Source organism: Periplaneta americana, chromosome 1 (assembly GCF_040183065.1).
Source record: "Periplaneta americana isolate PAMFEO1 chromosome 1, P.americana_PAMFEO1_priV1, whole genome shotgun sequence".
NCBI lineage: Eukaryota > Metazoa > Arthropoda > Insecta > Blattodea > Blattidae > Periplaneta > Periplaneta americana.
Genome location: NC_091117.1, coordinates 17345949 through 17365000, shown reverse-complemented (window position 1 = coordinate 17365000; position 19052 = coordinate 17345949). Strand labels below are relative to the sequence as shown.

General features: G+C 34.7%; 1 protein-coding gene across 2 annotated transcripts in view; it reads right to left on the bottom strand.

Moving 5' to 3' along the window:
- Window positions 1-18827, bottom strand: part of Rh50 (Rhesus blood group-associated glycoprotein Rh50) — a 144957-nt gene extending 126130 nt beyond the window's left edge. Inside the window, exon 1 of one of the 2 annotated variants that reach the window (XM_069840133.1) lies at window positions 18715-18827. Coding sequence is in view for 1 of the 2 variants with exons in the window: in XM_069839975.1 (XP_069696076.1) it covers window positions 8250-8270 (21 nt within the window). In the remaining variant the exon portion in view is untranslated. Of the gene's footprint in view, window positions 1-8249; window positions 8433-18714 lie in introns of those variants that run through there. The other variant, XM_069839975.1, reaches the window with a different exon arrangement.
- Window positions 18828-19052: the final 225 nt, after the last annotated feature.

The following is a 19052-nucleotide window of genomic DNA, read 5'->3' as shown; positions in this document are numbered from 1 at the left end:
AACAAATCTGCTGGGCCCGGGAAATACGCTGAAAGCCGTTTTCTTTTCGTCGTAATTAGATGCCCCTCATTCAATTTGCAGGGGCACGTTAATGGGTTGTCCAGGTGTGATGTATGGGACTCGCGCCATTATCAGTAATTGGACTGCAGCTGGCTTGTGCTGTTCTAAATACGCAAGAAATTCAGCGTTCGAGCCACGAGGGCCATCACATCTGCGCGCTTCTTAACTGACCCTCACTTTAATCCGTGCGGGAAAACGTGATGAATCCATGAGCATTATGTTTCAAAATATTTAATACCTTTCTCAATCATTCAACAATCATCATTTATCAATAGCCGTCCATTTGTCATCATCCATCAGTCATCAATCATGAGCCTTCATCTTTCACCAGCTGCCATTCATCAATCATTTATCATGGATCAACTTTCATCAAAGTCGGTCTCACTTTGAACTATTCATAGTATCTATGGTGTTGATAAAACAAACCAAATTCTGTTGTCAATATCTGAGGGCCGTATTCATAAACGAGACTTTGGATGAAGACTTCCCAAAGTCGAGTTTCGTAGTAAAGTTTAACTTTGTTAAAAGTCCTATTCATAGACAATACTTCTGAGACTTTGACTTTGACTTCCGTAAGTCGAGATTTGACGGTCTTGTTCTAATGTTGGCAATCACAATCACTGCCTTCTAAACGAATTAAATTAATAGATAGTTGAAATAGAGCAGGCATTGCCACATTCAAAGCCAGCTTTTGAGACACAAATCAATGAAACAATTGAACATCGGTACATGTTAAGCGATTGTTAGCCATTCTTGCAGCTTTACTAATTATTATTCGTGGGCTTAGTGTGAAACTAACGTAAGTACAAAAATGGGATATTTTTAGATCTTTACACCAATAGATAATAATTCGTGCTTCTACTTGGTCACAAAAAATCGTAACTCAGTTCGAACAATCTTGTATATAACACAATTCGTAACTACAAAACATGATGGTATAGTTAATTTGAAAATGTATTGCCTGCTAAGAATTTTGTTGTGAATAAAACGTCGATTGTAGTTACGTTAGGTTCACATTGAGCCCTGGAATTATTTCATTATAAAATAATTTTATTCTGAAAATATGGAAGATAATAAGATGCCACTAATAGCAGACTACTTAAAAATTAATTGAAATCAATATTCAGAAAACATTATTATCACGACCGCACGATTAAAAATTAACTGCATATCCAACTGTATAACATATGAAGATATTATTACAAAAACAACCCTTGTCAAAATTGCTATTTTTCAGGAGAACAATAAAAAATAAAAGAATAACACATGTCAGCTATTCCTGCTCAACTGGTCTTTTATCCTTGTGTCTATTGCACTTGACATGGGCCATTTTTGGAATCTATAAACATTTACAATAGTAGCAAATGTGTACTTAACTCAATTTCATTAAAAATGACTAGGGCTGTTTTTGTAATAATGTCTTCATATTCTCTATAGAATTAAAGAGTGAAATCAATATTAAGCATCAATTACCTGTAGCGTAAAATCGCGATGAATAAGAAATTCAATCATTGGTAACAGATAATCCTCTTTGATTATTATTGATCAATGAATGTTGAAACATGACGAGGATATCTAGTACTGTCTGCTTATCAAATCTGTACCTTGATTTGAATTTATTAACTATATCTAATAACACGCTAAGTAACATGAACAGCTTTAATAATCCCCTAGATGTCCTCAATATTCTCGAAAAATTTAACAATTTTCGAAATATCAGCCATTTTTCTTATGTCCACGAACGAAAGTCAAAGTCAAAGTCAAAGTCTAGATTTTCGGCGACTTCGAAGTAAAGTCGCGATTGAAGTTTACTTTCATCAAAGTATCGACTGTGAATAGGAAAATGGTGACTTTGTACTTTCCAAAGTCAACTTTGGTCCAAAGTCTTGTCTATGAATACGATCCTGAGTGTATATTCTGTTGCATTACTGTTACAACAGAAACGTATTTCTAACAGTTGTATGAGATTGTGTAAAGTTGATGAAGTAGCATATTTTTCTATTAACAGTTTAACGACATTATAATGGCGTTGCTATAGAATGCCATTTAATTCACATAATTTTGTGGTGTTATAGAAAACCGAACTCATTTGCAAGATTTCGCGGAATCACTAGAACAATTATACACAGTACTTAAAGGGTGTAAATGATATGTTGTTATTGAAGTGTTCTATCAGTGAAGAATTATGTTGTGTCAGTGAAGTGTGTTGTATCAGTGAAGAAGTATGTCGTGTCAGTGAAGTGTGCTGTGTAAGTGAAACGTGTTCCTGTCAGTGAAGCTGTATAGGTTATAGTGGCAGTGCAAAGTATTTGAACAGTGAAATGTTTTTGAAGTGTTAGTGAAATCAGGATAGAATCAGTGAAATGTGTCGTAGTTCCAGTGCAGTGAGTAAGTTGACAGCGAAATGAGTGTAATGTTGAAAGGTACTTGTGCAGATATGAACATATACTCGTGGGTTTTAGTTCGATCTTAGTTTTAAGATACAAATTAGAATATTTCAAATGTTATTTTAAGTGATCGTTTCATTTAATTTAGTATATTCCCTGTTGTTGTTATTATTATTATTATTATTAGTATTAATTATTAGTATTATCATTAATTGTATTTTTAATTAATACGTTTATTATTGTCATTATTGAGTGTAATTAGTTACCACTGTCACCGGGTATATACCCATTGCAGTGTGAATAAATACATACAAATCGAGTGTAATTACAATATCCTGTTGCACTGTTATAGCGAAATGTACTTTTCACAAAAATTAAGAGCTATCTATGTACCAAAATAAGAGTATTTAAATCAAACTGTTGAATTGTTATAGTAAAGTACACTTAATCATAACATTATGCCATATCACTGTAGCAAAATTAATTTATTCGAAACTTTGTGTGATTTTACAGGAAACTGAACTTAAATGTTTTTACACTACCGGCATGAGGACTTTCTATAGCAATAGAAACATTATTTTTATCATTATTATTATTATTATTATTATTATTATTATTATTATTATTATTAAGGTCTATTTTGTACTTAGTACTTAGTACAATATATATATATATATATATATATATATATATATATATATATATATATATATACATTAGTAGCTTATTTTACGACGCTTTATCAAACTCTTTGGTTATTTAGCGTCTGAATGAGATGAAGGTGACAGTGCCGGCGAAATGAGTCCAGGGTTCAGCACCGAAAGTTACCCAGCATTTACTCATATTGGGTTGAGGGAAAACCTCGGAAAAAACCTCAACCAGGTAACTTGCCCCGACCGGGAATCGAACCCGGGCCACCTGGTTTTTCGGCCAGACGCGCTACTGTTACTTCATAGGTGTGGACTAGATTTTATATGTATGTGTGTGGCGGCGGGTACGGACTGGAAGGTCCGGGGTTCGATCCCAGGTGGTGACAGGATTTTTTCCCGTTGCCAAACTTTCAGAACGGCCCCGAGGTTCACTCAGCCTCCTATAAAATTGAGTACCGGGTCTTTCCCGGGGGTAAAAGATGGTCTGAGCGTGGTGCCGACCACACCACCTCATTCTAGTACCGAGGTCATGGAAAGCATGGGGCTCTACCTCCATGCCCCCCCAAGTGCCTTCATGGCATATTACGGGGATACCTTACCTTACCTTGCCTTATTATTATTATTATTATTATTATTATTATTATTATTATTATTAACATGTTCGTACAGATTTCTGCCTAATAACTCTGGGTATAACTATGATAAAAATGCGAGCACTTTATATGTCGAAGCCTGTATGCCAGACGTCATGATCTCGATCACTTAGTCTTATGTAAGGTCCTTAAAGGTGATATTAATTGTCAATCTTTCTTAAACAATGTCAGCCTTCGTATTCCTATGAAGGACATACGACATCACAAACTCTTCTATATTAGAAATTCCAAATCTTACTCGCCGGTCTCCAGATGTATTAAAATGCTAACATATACTAGTGGCTTGTGCAGCAAATACTGCTGCAAACTAAGTTCGTTAGACGTTCAAATAAAAGTTTTTCAGATTTATTTTCAATGAAGAATACTTGTCTTTTTGATAGTTATTTGCTTCCATAATAATGAAACATACTCCCTCTGAGTGGATTTTTTTAGGCCAAATACTTTTTCTTGAACCTATCCAACTTCAGTTTTTGAGTTTCAAGGCGAAAACGCAAGTATCAATGTCAGGACGATAGCAGTAGCTATTTCAGGTCATTGTGGATTGTAGGCGAAAGTTAAAAAAATGTCAGGTTTGCTAAGCTTTCGAACAATAGCATTTTCGTATAGCTGCTGCATGTAGAACTTGAAATGTAGAGCGTAAAATCATTTTATCCTACTACGAGGTCTTGCTGAAATGATCTGGAGACCAGAAAATTTTGTAGGCCTCTTATTTTATCAGTAAGTAATACCTTTTGATCTTTCCTTAGGAACTGTAATTTTTGCGCTCTCTCGAGCCAATAATGTATTTATATGACACATATCAATATCTACACTACACCGCCATTAAGTATATGAAAAAGACCCAACCCCACTGGGTTAATAAATGTAAATATATTTGATTTTTAATAACAATATTATTATTATTATCTTACTTAAGTTTTGTAGTTATATATAGCAGCCACTCAGTAAATTATAGAAATGAAGATCTAAATTAAGATATTCTCTACATTTACTTACATAACCACAAAACGTTTCACTTTCATGTCATCAATATAGCATCAATATTATGTACAATTAATGAAAAATAGATGCATCATAATATTAACTATAATAATATTTAATTTCTAATGGTAATAATGTCATCAAACCACCTCAAGTTTCGTTGATTTGAATAACCAATACACAGCTGTACTCAGAAAATTATACACTGCATAATCAGTTTTTAAAAACAAATTGAATTGAGCTCTAAATATGTCGGCAATCCTGCAGGTCATGACCTTCGTGTAATAGCCTATTGTTTATTGTAGTGTGTGTTTTGATCTGAAATTCAATCAAGTCGGCCGTGATTGAATAAAATTAGTTCTCAAAACTGACAACAGATGGATTTTGGAAAATAGGAAAATTATGTAGGAAAATTGACATTTCAATGAAAACTACTACTTTTCCGAAAAACTTTGGGTTCCAAGCTTCAAAATGAGGGGCCATTTATTAAAATCTGTCCAGCCGTTTTCCCGTAATTTCCATTACCAGTTCAAATTATATATATAGATGTAGGTGATTTCGATCCATTCAATGTAGGCCTATAGAAGTATTAGAACATGGCAATGTCTCGAGTACGTTCCTTCCTTCCAGATAATTTGCTATAGAGATAAAAGCCTAGAAGTTTAGCATATTTTTTACTGCCAACATCATTACTAAAAGTCTGAATTTTACTCAGACTTAGATTTAGACCATTAGCATTAAACCATCTAGATAAATTATATAGTCTGCTTACCATGCTTATATCTATATCATTAAAATTTTTATGCTCGACCATGCCGAAATGTAGTAATTATACACCTGGTAGCAGTCCTTTAATGCATGTCATTAAAGTACACCTACTCATTAAAGTACAGGTGTTTTCAGCCAATGACAACTCAGCTTACAGGCGTTCAGCCAATGACAAGTCAGCTTTGTATCGTTATAAAACCGCAAGTATCGATTATTCTCGGATATGCAATCGAAAGAGAATTAGCGAAAAGTCACGGAGGCTGGAAATCCAATACTGTCGCAGAAGGTTATGTTCTGTTACTATAATAATTAGCGTTAATTGTAAATAATATTCAAATAAATTCAATTTGTCATCTCGTTTTTCAATGTCGAAGTCAATAATCAAGGTTATACCAAGTTTAACGGGATTACATCAAGGTCAATGACATTATTGTTCCTCGGAAAAAATCAATACTTTCGCGTCTGCGCACATCTCACAATTCACGACCTAGAACAAGGTCACTTCCGATCTTGTCAGTTACAAATAAAATGTATACATCTGAATACCGGTAATTTCAAGTTAGAAATATGGTCGAGCATAAAATGTCATATGAAACTCGCTATAATGGTAATTAAGAAGCTCGTATGAAAATTATGAAACTCGCTTGCGCTCGTTTCATAAACATCCATACTCGTTTCTTAATTACTATCGTTATAGGCTCGTTGCATAATGTACTATTATGAGACAAGCATTAAAAAGCTTTGTTGAGATCACCATATTACTGTAGGAAACTGAACTTAATCACAATATTCCGTCACATGGTTATAGCAATCCAAACTTATTTCACAACATTATGTGCTATAACTATAGGAAACTGAACTTATTATCAGTATTCTGTTGCATTCCTCTAGCATTCCAAACGTTACCACAACTTGATGTAGTATTAAAAGTAAGGAAGTGAATTTATTCGCTACATTCTACGACCATGGTATAGGAAACCCACAACAAAAGTTAAGTCGCTGTAGCATTTAAGTTTAATCACATTCTATGATGCTGCTATATACATAACCGAACCTAAGGGAAGATTAACTGCCCTATCCTGTAATGCGCAAATTTTCAATTTGCTTATTTAATGACCTATTATCTTAGGAACTACTCAAGATATCGTACTGAAATTTTTACAGAATGAAGATACAAGGTATCTAGCACTCTGACGCAGATTTTATCAATAAATATAAGTTGTAAAAAAGATGTGAATTATTAAAATGATTATATTTTCTTATTTTTATGCAAATTCCCCATTTTCTCAGGAACTATACATTATACATACTTACTGGCTTTTAAGGAACCCTGAGGTTCATTGCCGCCCTCACATAAGCCCGCCATTGGTCCCTATCCTGAGCAAGATTAATCCAGTCCCTACCATCATATCCCACCTCCCTCAAATCCATTTTAATATTATCTTCCCATCTACATCTGGGCCTCCCCAAAGGTCTTTTTCCCTCCGACCTCCCAACTAACACTTTATATGCATTTCTGGATTCGCCCATACGTGCTACATGTCCTGCCCATCTCAAACATCTGGATTTTATGTTCCTAATTATGTCAGGTGAAGTATGCAATGCTTGCAGCTCTGCGTTGTGTAACTTTCTCCATTCTCCTGTAACTTCATCCCTCTTTAGCCCCAAATATTTTCCTAAGAACCTTATTATCAAACACCCTTAATCTCTGTTCCTCTCTCAAAGTGAGAGTCCAAGTTTCACAACCATACAGAACAACCGGTAATATAACTGTTTTATAAATTCTAACTTTCAGATTTTTGGACAGCAGACTGGATGATAAGAGCTTCTCAACCGAATAATAACAGGCATTCTGCGTTTAATTTAGTCCCGAGTGTCATTTCTATTCGTTACGGTTGCTCCCAGGTATTTGAATTTTTCCACCTCTTCGAAGGATAAATCTCCAATTTTTATAGTTCCATTTCGTACAATATTCTGGTCACGAGACATAATCATATACTTAGTCTTTTCGGGATTTACTTCCAACCCTATCGCTTTACTTGCTTCAACTAGAATTTCCGCGTTTTCCCTAATCGTTTGTGGATTTTCTCCCAACATATTCACTTCATCCGCATAGACAAGCTGTTGTAACCCGTTCAATTCCAAACCCTCTGTGTTATCCTGAACTTTCCTAATGGCATATTCCAAAGCGAAGTTAAAAAGTAACGGTGATAGTGCATCTCCGTGCTTTAGCCCACAGTGAATTGGAAAAGCATCAGAAACTGACCTCTACGGACTCTGCTGTAAGTTTCACCAAGACACATTTTAATTAACTATAAATTATAGAGGGGTGAAATTTTAAACTCATGTTGACAATAATACATTAATAAAATGAACGTAGATTAAGTGGTGTATGTTTATTAGTTTGATCAGAAAAAATAGTTTAGATAAAATAGTAAGAAAATAAAATGAACATTATTTTAAAAGATCAAATCTTTTTTTACAACTTGTATAGCATGATAAATCTGTTTCAGTTTTCTTAGAAACCTTGTGTATTTATCTTACAAAAATTTCAAGACGATATCTTTAGTAGTTCCTGGGATAATGGATAATTTAATAAGCAAATTTAACCTTTATCGGTGTAGAGCAGTTAATATTCCCTTAAGGGGAAAATTCTGCGCCGTAAAGTCGCTATGGCAACTGTATGTGAAGTCGAAAACAACTAAATTATGTTATTGATATTGCTTGCTACTTGCAGGTCAGATACTTACGGGAAGTATCCCAACCACCATGGCACTTGCTCCTATCTCTCTCGTTCACAAAATAATAGTGTCCGGTATTCACAGAAGTTACACCCAAGGCACAGCTGATAAATACAACAGTTCTTCTGTTCCGGGTGAAGTAAAGATCAAGTGTAACAGGAAATAGTTTCCAATGAAGTGAAATCACGAGATCTCTCCCTGCGAGATAGTCTACGGAAGACGGACTACACGTAAATGGAAGCACTTATCACTTGTAAAGTAGGCTGACAGCCTTGGAGGACGCTGGACATGACATGGTGCTAATTTGCTATCTTTAAGTGTTCATTATTAGGTGTTTATTTATCTGTACTGCTAGATATAGGAAGCACACAACCATCGGTAACCATTACATAATTCTGTAGGACCAAAAAAAATCTTTACATAGATTATTATTCGCCTACAGGGCATATATACTGTGGAGTCCCGGCCATCAAAGTAACTCAATTGAGTGCGCTCCTTGTGTAATGACAATTTATTTATTATACAGGGCATATCAAAAGTCCGGTAACACATTTTAATATTTGATTACACAAAAACTACAAATGATAGCACTTTCAAACACACGTCAGTTTAAAGTCAAACTCTCAAAGTTCTGTTTACACCTTACAGAGATTCAATGTGTGAACCACGAGTGACTCGGCAGATGTCCAATCGATAATCAAACTATTCCCATACCCTTTTCAACATATCCTCTGTGACCGTGGCGGCAGCTTCTCGAATTCTGGTTTTTAGTTCCTCTAAATCACGTGGCAAAGGCGGTACAAACACACGGTCCTTCAGTTACCCCCATAGAAAAAAGTCGCATGCAGTCATATCGGGTGACCTTGGTGGCCATGTCATGAAACATCTGTCCCTTACTCCAGGACGTCCTATCCAACAATCAGACATCTCCGTATTCAGGTAAGCACGAACTGCATTGTGGAAATGTGGCGGAGCAATGGTTGGTGCCTCAACTTAGACAAGATCTCGATGACGATTTCATCTTTCAGCAAGATGGGGCTCCGCCACATTTCTACAATGCAGTTCGTGCTTACCTGAATACGGAGATGTCTGATCGTTGGATAGGTCGTGCTGGAGTAAGGGACAGATGTTTCATGACATGGCCACCAAGGTCACCCGATATGACTGCATGTGATTTTTTTCTATGGGGGTAACTAAAGGACCGTTTGTTTGTACCGCCTTTGCCACGTGATTTAGAGGAACTAAAAACCAGAATTCGAGAAGCTGCCGCCACTGTCACAGAGGATAAAAGGTATGGGAAGAGTTTGATTATCGTTTGGACATCTGCCGAGTCACTCGTGGTTCACACATTGAATCTCTGTAAGGTGTAAATAGAACTTTAACTGACGTGTGTTTGAAAGTGCTATCGTTAGTAGTTTTTGTGTAATAAAATATTGAAAGTGTTACCGGACTTTTGATATGCCCTATATATGTGTCAATATACAGGACTTTCATTTCAAAACTTCCCAGTCTAAATAACTAATTACTTAATTTCAATTCAATTTAAAAAAAAACACGTCAATATAGATATTGAGGGGGAATTCTGAAAGCAGACTTAACTGTATTTTGAATTTCACCCCCCCCCCCACATCCAGCCTCCTCCACTTTGAAATTTCAAATGACACCCCTATATTTTCACACCTAAATATGAAAGAACATTTAATTGTTTATACACCTCATTCATTTGTTTTTGCATCTTTTGTTTTCTATCGCCGCTGGCAACCTGTATTTTTGTTATTATCAGTTGATTGTAGAATGAAAACACAGCTTATTTTATGTAATTTCCTAAATTTAATGAATAAGGATAATTTATGTTCTCTCTTGAAGGGTATACACCATTTAAAAATAATTTAATACACAAACACAACTATTACATGAAATGCTCAATAAGTTTTTGTAGCTTTATTCTCTTCAGCTCTAAACAACAATAACAACAATCCAGGTTACTAGGCGACTATAGAAAACAAAAGATGCAAAGCCAAATGAATGAGGTGTATAACTTTCATATTTAAGTATAAAAATATAGGGGTGCTATTTAAAATTTCAAAGTGAGGATGGCTGGGGGTTGAAGGGTGAAATCTAAAATGCAATTAAGCCTGATATCAGACTTCCCCCTGAATATCTAAATTGACGTTTTTTTTTTTTTTTTGTTTAAATTGAATTCAATTTAATTTAAGTAATTAGTTATTTAGACTGGGAAGTTTTGAAATGAAAGTCCTAATTCGAACATGAAATAAGGTCACTAAGGGAAAGTACCAAAGGAGAAAGATTCTATCCGGTGCTGGTGATTGAGCCTTGGCGTAGCTCAGTGGTTAGAGCGCCCAGTGATTAGAGGTCCCTTGCCTTTTATTGCGTATTTTAGCGATTAATAATGCATTTTTGCCTGCCTATTTTAGCTATTTATGATGACTTTTTACCTGCCTATTTTAATGATTCATAATGCCTTAACTTCCGGTCTGTGCTGATCATTATGGCGTTCGAACGACCTTTCACTTCGAAGTCTGTCAGACTAAGGGCTTGGAATTACATGACTATCCAAGTACTTTAGAATTTCCCAGGCCATTGACACTTTGATTATAACTTGGTGACAGGTTTTACCACGTTCGTATTTTGAGGTTTTGGCCAGGTTTTCGAGAGCGGAGACGCACCTGATGAGATTCCTTTCCTCTTTTCTTTTTTTTAAAACTCTCAAGAACAGAAGTAGGCCTAAAGGGAAGGGAACTGCGAAGTGAATGCTGCATTTCGCCGCATCTTGACATTTTAACATTTATCGCGTGTTCTTGGATGCTCCGCGTGGGCGGCGGCGTATGAATCACATGCATCAGACCGCGTTTTAACAACGGGCGTGCTTCCAGGCCATGGGCTATCAATTCTGTATAGATTCGGCTATTAATAATGAACAGGTTTACGGCTTCGGGATTCAGGGATGAGGAAATCCTTCGTCATTTAAATGGTCGAAGAAATGAATTGCCATGGAAACAATAAAAACAGTAGAAAGTTTATGCGTGTTGCAAAAGAATTGGGGTAATGCCGATTCTGAGAAAAAATACAGTATGTCTATAAAGTAATATTACAAATTCAAATATAGTAACTTAATATAAGGGGTAAACTGTAAGTAATGCTATTAACTCTCTGCCGCCTGAAGTCAAGGGCTGCCGAACATTGAAATCTTTCAAATCCAAGTTAGAAAATTATCTTATGACGAGTTGCCAAACTAACTTACTATTATGACAAGTGTTGTATTGCATGTTTCTACGTATTCACATTTTTTTATGTTCTAGTGATATTTAACTAATTTTATATTTTTGTTTCCATATTTTCCGATAATGGTATATCTCTAATGTGATAAGTTGAGCTATATATAATCATAATTTTCCTTACTGTGTGTACTTAAAAATATTGTATTCATTGTATGCTTTGTACTGCACTATTTTATTACTACTACTACTACTACTATTATTATTATTATTATTATTATTATTATTATTATTATTACTATTATTATTATTTATTATTACTATTCTTATTTTTTATCATTATTATTATTATTGTTATTATTATTTATTATTACTATTATTATTTATTATTATTATTATTATTATTTATTATTATTACTATTCTTATTTTTATAATAATAATAATGATAATGATAATAATAATAATAATTATTATTATTATTATCATCAATAATTGTCTTATTTTTTATACTTTGTATGTCTCATTTATTTTGATCTGCTGTTCACATTTTATTTTGCTTTTTCCTTTCTTTCTGTATGTTATATATTATGTCTGATTTCTACTTACTTGTTGTTTACATCTTATTATTATTATCTTATTCAGTTTTGTGTGTAAAATTGTAGTGTACTTTGCAAATTTGTAGTGTTTTTTGTAACACAGTTTTACTCCTGATTGAGTGTTAGAGAAGGCCGTATGGCCTTAACTCTGCCAGGTTAAATAAACCATTATTATTATTATTATTATTATTATTATTATTATTATTATTATCAATAATTGTCTTATGTTTTATACTTTGTATGTCTCATTTATTTTGACCTGCTGTTCACATTTTATTATGCTTTTTCATTTCTTTCTGTATGTTATATATTATGTCTGATTTCTACTTACTTGTTGTTTACATTTTATTATTATTATCTTATTCAGTTTTGTGTGTAAAATTGTAGTGTACTTTGTAAATTTGTAGTATTTTTTGTAACGCAGTTTTGCTTCTGGTTGAGTGTTAGAGAAGGCCGTATGGCCTTAACTCTGCCAGGTTAAATACATTATTATTATTATTATTATTATTATTATTATTATTATTATTATTATTATTATTATTATTAAGGGTGTTTGAGAATAAGGTTCTTAGGAAAATATTTGGGGCTAAGAGGGATGAAGTTACAGGAGAATGGAGAAAGTTACACAACGCAGAGCTGCATGCATTGTATTCGTCACCTGATATAATTAGGAACATCAAATCCAGACGTTTGAGATGGGCAGGACATGTAGCACGTATGGGCGAATCCAGAAATGCATATAGAGTGTTAGTTGGGAGGCGGAGGGAAAAAGACCTTTGGGGAGGCCGAGACGTAGGCGGGAAGATAATATTAAAATGGATTTGAGGGAGGTGGGATATGATGGTAGAGACTGGATTAATCTTGCTTAGGATAGGGACCAATGGCGGGCTTATGTGAGGGCGGCAATGAACCTCTGGGTTCCTTAAAAGCAAGTAAGTAAGTATTATTATTATTATTATTATTATTATTATTATTATTATTATTATTATTATTATTAATTTCAGGGGATTATTCTTTGAGATATTTGAAACGAAAAAGTTTAATACAATTTCGCTCGTTTTTGTTTCCTTTCCGATGTAAAAATTGTTTTATAAGAAACATTTCATAGCCTGTTTTGGGAAAAATATTTATTTAATTCCCAATATGCTAAGTCAGTTTAAGACATCAGTGTATTATGATAATAAATTATTGATGTGCAGACATTTGATCCGAACAAATGTAACATTGTAAAATTCCTTTGCAGAACACAAATTGGGTCAGTTAAATAAATATAGCTTTCATAGTTTATGTTTTTTTTTATGCTCGACCATGCCGAAATGTAGTAATTATACACCTGGTAGCAGCCCTTTAATGGACCTCATTAAAGGTAAGGTTTTCCATCAATCAGAAAGCACCATTGTAGCAATATGAAAGCGCAAGTATTGATTATTCTCGGATATGCAATCGAAAGACAAATAGCGAAACGTCACGGAGGCTTTAAATCCAACACTGTCGCAGAAGGTTATATTCTGTTACTATAATAATTAGCGTTAATTGTAAATAATATTCAAATAAATTCAATTTTTGTCATCTCGTTTTTCAACGTCTAAATCAATTTCCAGGTTATATCAAGATTAATGTTCATTTTACCCTCTACATAATATCAAGGTCAATGACATTTGTTCCTCGGAAAAAATCAATACTTTCGCGTCTGCGCACATCTCACAATTTACGAGATATTGCGCAAGGTCAGTTCCGCTCCCCAGTCAGATAAGAATAATATGAATACTTATGAATAATTTCAAGTTAGAAATATGGTCGAGCATAAAAAGTCGTATGAAACTTGGCTATAATGGTAATTAAGACGCTCGTATGAAAATTATGAAACTCGCTTGCGCTCGTTTCATAAACATACTCGCGTCTTAATTACTACCATTATAGACTCGTTGCATAATGTAAGCCTACTATTGTTTTAAATACTACTAATGTTAGTATAGGCATTAAGCCACCGGCGTAGCTCAGTCGGCAGATCACCAAGTTGAAGAGTGGTCTGACGGAGAGGGACGAAGAGTTGAGTAATTTGTATGTTGAGGCTAAGAACTCCGAGTTCCATGCGAGAGATCACAGAGAAATGTTGCAAATGATGCCTGTCACTCCATCTGCTGACATCGCGAAGACCATTACGGCTCACGCCAGACTTGTTGCAGATGGTGCCATCTGGAGCACAGAAGAGATACTCTTCAGCCGTTCTAGGCGAAACCATTGATCACATTCACATTGGCCATTCCCAACTTATGAAATGGCAACCTATGAAAGAGAACAACCTCCAGGATCTCCACTGTTGAAAATTAATTTTTTATGGTAACGACCGCTAGATGGAAATACTGCTGCAAGCTATAACGCCATGCAATTCCATCAGAGTTATAACGTGACTTCTTTTGCAGTCGCTAGATGGCAGCATAGTGAAATTGATAAAAGTTGTCTTGAAAGTAAATTAGCCTGACCAATCTGTAACATGTGATCAGGGACGAAACGGCGAAAGTAAATCAGCCAAGACATAAAAATTATTCGTAAAACTCAAGACCAATCAAAATATTGAATACAAGACAGACACTAAGGCTAAGACACTTGCCTGCCATTCCGGAGTTGCGCTCGGGCGCGAGTTCGATTCTTGCTTGACATATTATCTGGTTGGGGTTTTTTCAGAGGTTTTCCGAACCGTAAGGCGAATGCCAGGTAATTTATAGCAAATCCTTGGCCTCATTTTACTGAATACCATCTCGTAACACCAATGCCATCGACGATATATTACCTATAGTTGATACAGCGTCGTTAAACAGCAACTAAAACAAACTTCGAAGATGGAGCAATTTTTTACATAATGTAGTACCGAAGTATATTATGCCCGATTTCTTCTAAAAATGTTTGCACATGTACGTTCACATGTTCATATAAACAGAATTCACCGTAAGTAAGTCAATAATAATTGATTAAATGGCGATCTTACTCGTGTTAATTATGTAAGCATATGTGGCTTACAGCTGTTTCGGTGTTACTTGACACCATCCTCAGAGCCTACTAGATCTAGTAAAATGTTAAATGTTATGTTTTATTTAACGACGCTCGCAACTGCAGAGGTTATATCAGCGTCGCCGGATGTGCCGGAATTTTGTCCCGCAGGAGTTCTTTTACATGCCAGTAAATCTACTGATATGAGCCCATCGCATTTAAGCACACTTAAATGCCATCGACCTGGCCCGGGATCGAATCCGCAACCTTGGTCATAGAAGGCCAGCGCTATAGCAACTCGCCAACCAGGTCGGCTAGATCTAGTAAGATCGCCATTTAATCAATTATTTACATTAAAGTGTTACAAGTAGTGTACGAAAGATTCAACATGGCATAAGTAAGTCATTAATTTCGGGTGGTTATTCTTTGAGATATTTCAAACAAAAAAGTTTAATACAATTTTGCTTTCTTTTCGAGATAAAAATTGTTTAATATGAAACATTTCATAGCATGTTTTGCGAAAGCCATTGATTTAATTCCCGATATGCTCAGTTAATTTAAGAGGGCAGTGTATTATGATAATAAGTGATAGAAAGAATTTTAGTTTTGTCCTTTAAATGTGCAGAAATTTGATGCAGACAAATGTAACTTTTCGTTCTGGAAAGGAATTTTACAACGTTAAACTTGTTCGGATCAAATTTCTACATACTATTTAAAGGACAAAACTAAAATTCTTTCAATCATTGCTTTGTCATAATACACTGCTCTCTTAAACTGTCTGAGCGTATTGGGAATTAAATCTATGGCTTTCCCAAAACACAATGTTAAATGTTTCATATAAAACAATTTTTATCTCTGAAAGGAAGCAAAAACGAGTAATAGTAATATGCGTTACAAGAGCGGCATGGTGACGTTTTCATGGTCGAGGAAAAGATTGAAAAAGCGAAACGTAGTTGAGCTTTTTTAATTTCCGAGAACATGAAAACAAACATACCGCTCGTGTATCGTACATTATTTTGTGCGAAGATCGTTTATTAAATACCTGAAAGACGAATTTCTAATTAGTTGCAATGAAATCTCCATCTTGGTTTCTGTTTAATGACGCCAACTTCGGAACACCGAAATATCTTTCTTCAACATTGTTGCTATAAAATGATTTCTGTGTTTACTATACTCCAGCAGGCCGCGATATACGTAGCCTATGTCTTTTTTTTTCCCAGTCTATAAATGCCAACTTAAAACAAATGGTAAAGTTATGTAATTATTTATTTTTTATTTTAATATTTTAACAATATTATTTATATAACATATTGCAGTAATAACATCGGCATCTCGAATCTCATTGATTTTTTCACGGCTTCCTTAATGTTACTTGTATCAGGAATGCAATAAGTTTCGTGGAGTAGTAGACTTTACTTAATTTTTGCAAATATTTAAAAACAATAATTAACATTGCAATTTAGGTGAAATTGCAGTGGTAAGTTTCCAATTTATAATTATTACTATGTTAAACGTCTCTAAAAATAATATGTTAAAAGCCTAAAGCAGTAAAATGAATGTCGCGCTTAAGCGGTAAGAAGAGGGAAATTGTTATGTGTGTTACGTTGGGAATACTGAATGTGGTATTTCACACTTACCGCGTATTGGTTCTGTGCGGAAAAACAAGCAAACAGGGAAAACATTTTATTTTTACTTCAATTTTTATTGTATCTGAGTTTTTGAATGTACTTCACTCCCACCCCTCTACTAGTAAACTTCCAATCGTCCTCGACACAGAATCAAGGCCACGCCTTACGGTCATAGTAAACACTACTGAGGTAGTGAGTATAGTACGTTCCAAAAATATGTTTGCATTTTCCAGTGACGAAAGAGCTTTGAATAATGAATCATATTTTCGCACAGGTACGTCGTCCGTTTCTTCATAACATAAAACTATACTGAAATAGACCCATTATACTATACTGAACTATACTGAAATACCCATTATTGTTACTTAGTTACCATTACAATGCAGTTTTGCGAAGGCTTTGGAATAATGTTGCTCTAAATTTTCAATGCAAAATATACAGAGGATTTACCGTCCCTTACGGAGGTTATTTCTGAAGACATTCTGAGCAAAAATGTCCTATAAACATTTGTCCTAATCTCAATATTTTCAAAGTTACATTAATTTTAAATTGTTAGTAAAAGGTCACTGTCATTAAGTGGTGCACAACCGTCTTCACATAGTGAAAAGATTCCAGTTTTCTTTGTGCTACTCATGTCTCTGGTTTCGTGGTATCCAAGTCCGGTAGATTATCCTTAATTTAGAGACGATGAAACTAACTATTATTATTACATGCTAAATGAAAATTTATTCTCGCAGCGAGGTAGCGTTATTACCTACAGTCGCAAATTCTGTTTAAAATGGATAATTATCATAATATAATATCATATATTTAAAAACAACACCACTCCACTAAACTTAAGAAAACTTATAAACGAATTTCTCATTACATTTTACCATTCACTCTATTTCAAATTCAATTATCTGTCCTTACTTTATGCAGAATACAATATCCACGCCACTGGACGATCAGCTCAATTTTCTTTTTCTTTTTTTGCTAGTGCTTGCAGCGAATAGGGATTATAAAGAATGGACACTTCGCGTCGGTACCTTTGATGTAGCCGGACTGATTTCAATGACCTTCAAGCCAGCTAAAGCGTGAGATTCTGCTTTCTCCCTAGAGTTGGCGCTGACATCACACCAGCTAGCAGTCGACACAGCGGAAATATAACACATACAATTAATACATCTAGGTACATTATGTACTCAAATAAAATAAATTGAATCCATAAAATAATAAATCCCTCATTAACTGTAATGTCTAGACTCTATAGAGTTCCTTTATAGTGAGAGTTGAGACGTTGACCACATCAACAATTAAAATATGTAATGATTTGATAGCACTGAAAATGGAAAAACGAAACTCTAATGAGAAGTAAAACCATATACCTATATTATATTATATACAAATGTTAAACGAATTTGATACTTAATTTTAAAATGTATTATATTATTTTATAATATAATTTATTATATCTGAAATAAAACAAAAATATTATTACTACTAGTTTGTCATTGAGAAATAAGGAAAAGCTGTTAACTTGAATTTATTTGAAGCAAAGCGTTACTGGATTATGCAATAAGGTAGGCGATGTTTGGATCCTGTGTCTCAACTCTATTCTCAATAATTATTATCTTAGCCTATGCTCGATTACACTAACCTCTAGCGCTTGAAAGTGGTACTAAACGCTGGCGCACAGAGATACAAAACAGGAAAATTCGCTCAGTGTCCATTCTATATAATCCCTATTCGCTGGCGTTAACCCTTAACATGGCAAAGCTTCATTTCTCGCACTTGTTTATTAAACCTAGTCGGACCGTAAAGAAAACAACTATCGCAATGTCCATATTTTTATATGTTGTACAATATTATAGTATTGTGAAATTTTAATTTTCCTACCAATTTTTTTTCTACTGTTCTATTAAAATTATAGCATATAGCCTATTAACCTGTTGTATCCTATATGATACTTTGTCACTTTTAGAGGTTAATGCCTTCACTTACCCTACTATGTAAACAATGCGACTCTGTGCAGTTTGTACTCACGGCAGTGTAGCGGGTGCAGTCAGTCAGTCACCTGTGCTAAGCTCGGCAGTAGTGAGTGAGGGTGCCCGATCACCCACATCCGCATTACGCGTGCTGTCAAGACACTTCAAATCCCCCCGCATCCATCACAGCTCTTTGGCACTCTGTCAAGGTCATCGCCGGCCCTTACTTGGCAGTAGGATTTCCACCCTTCCAAATTTTATCTAGGTGGTCCTGATTATATCCATGGCGCAAGTCCTGTTCTATAACGGATCAGGGTTTGATCCCAGCTATACAGGGTGTTAAAAAAGTGTCCATTATTTTAGGAGGTGATAGCATGCATAAAAAACAAGAAAATA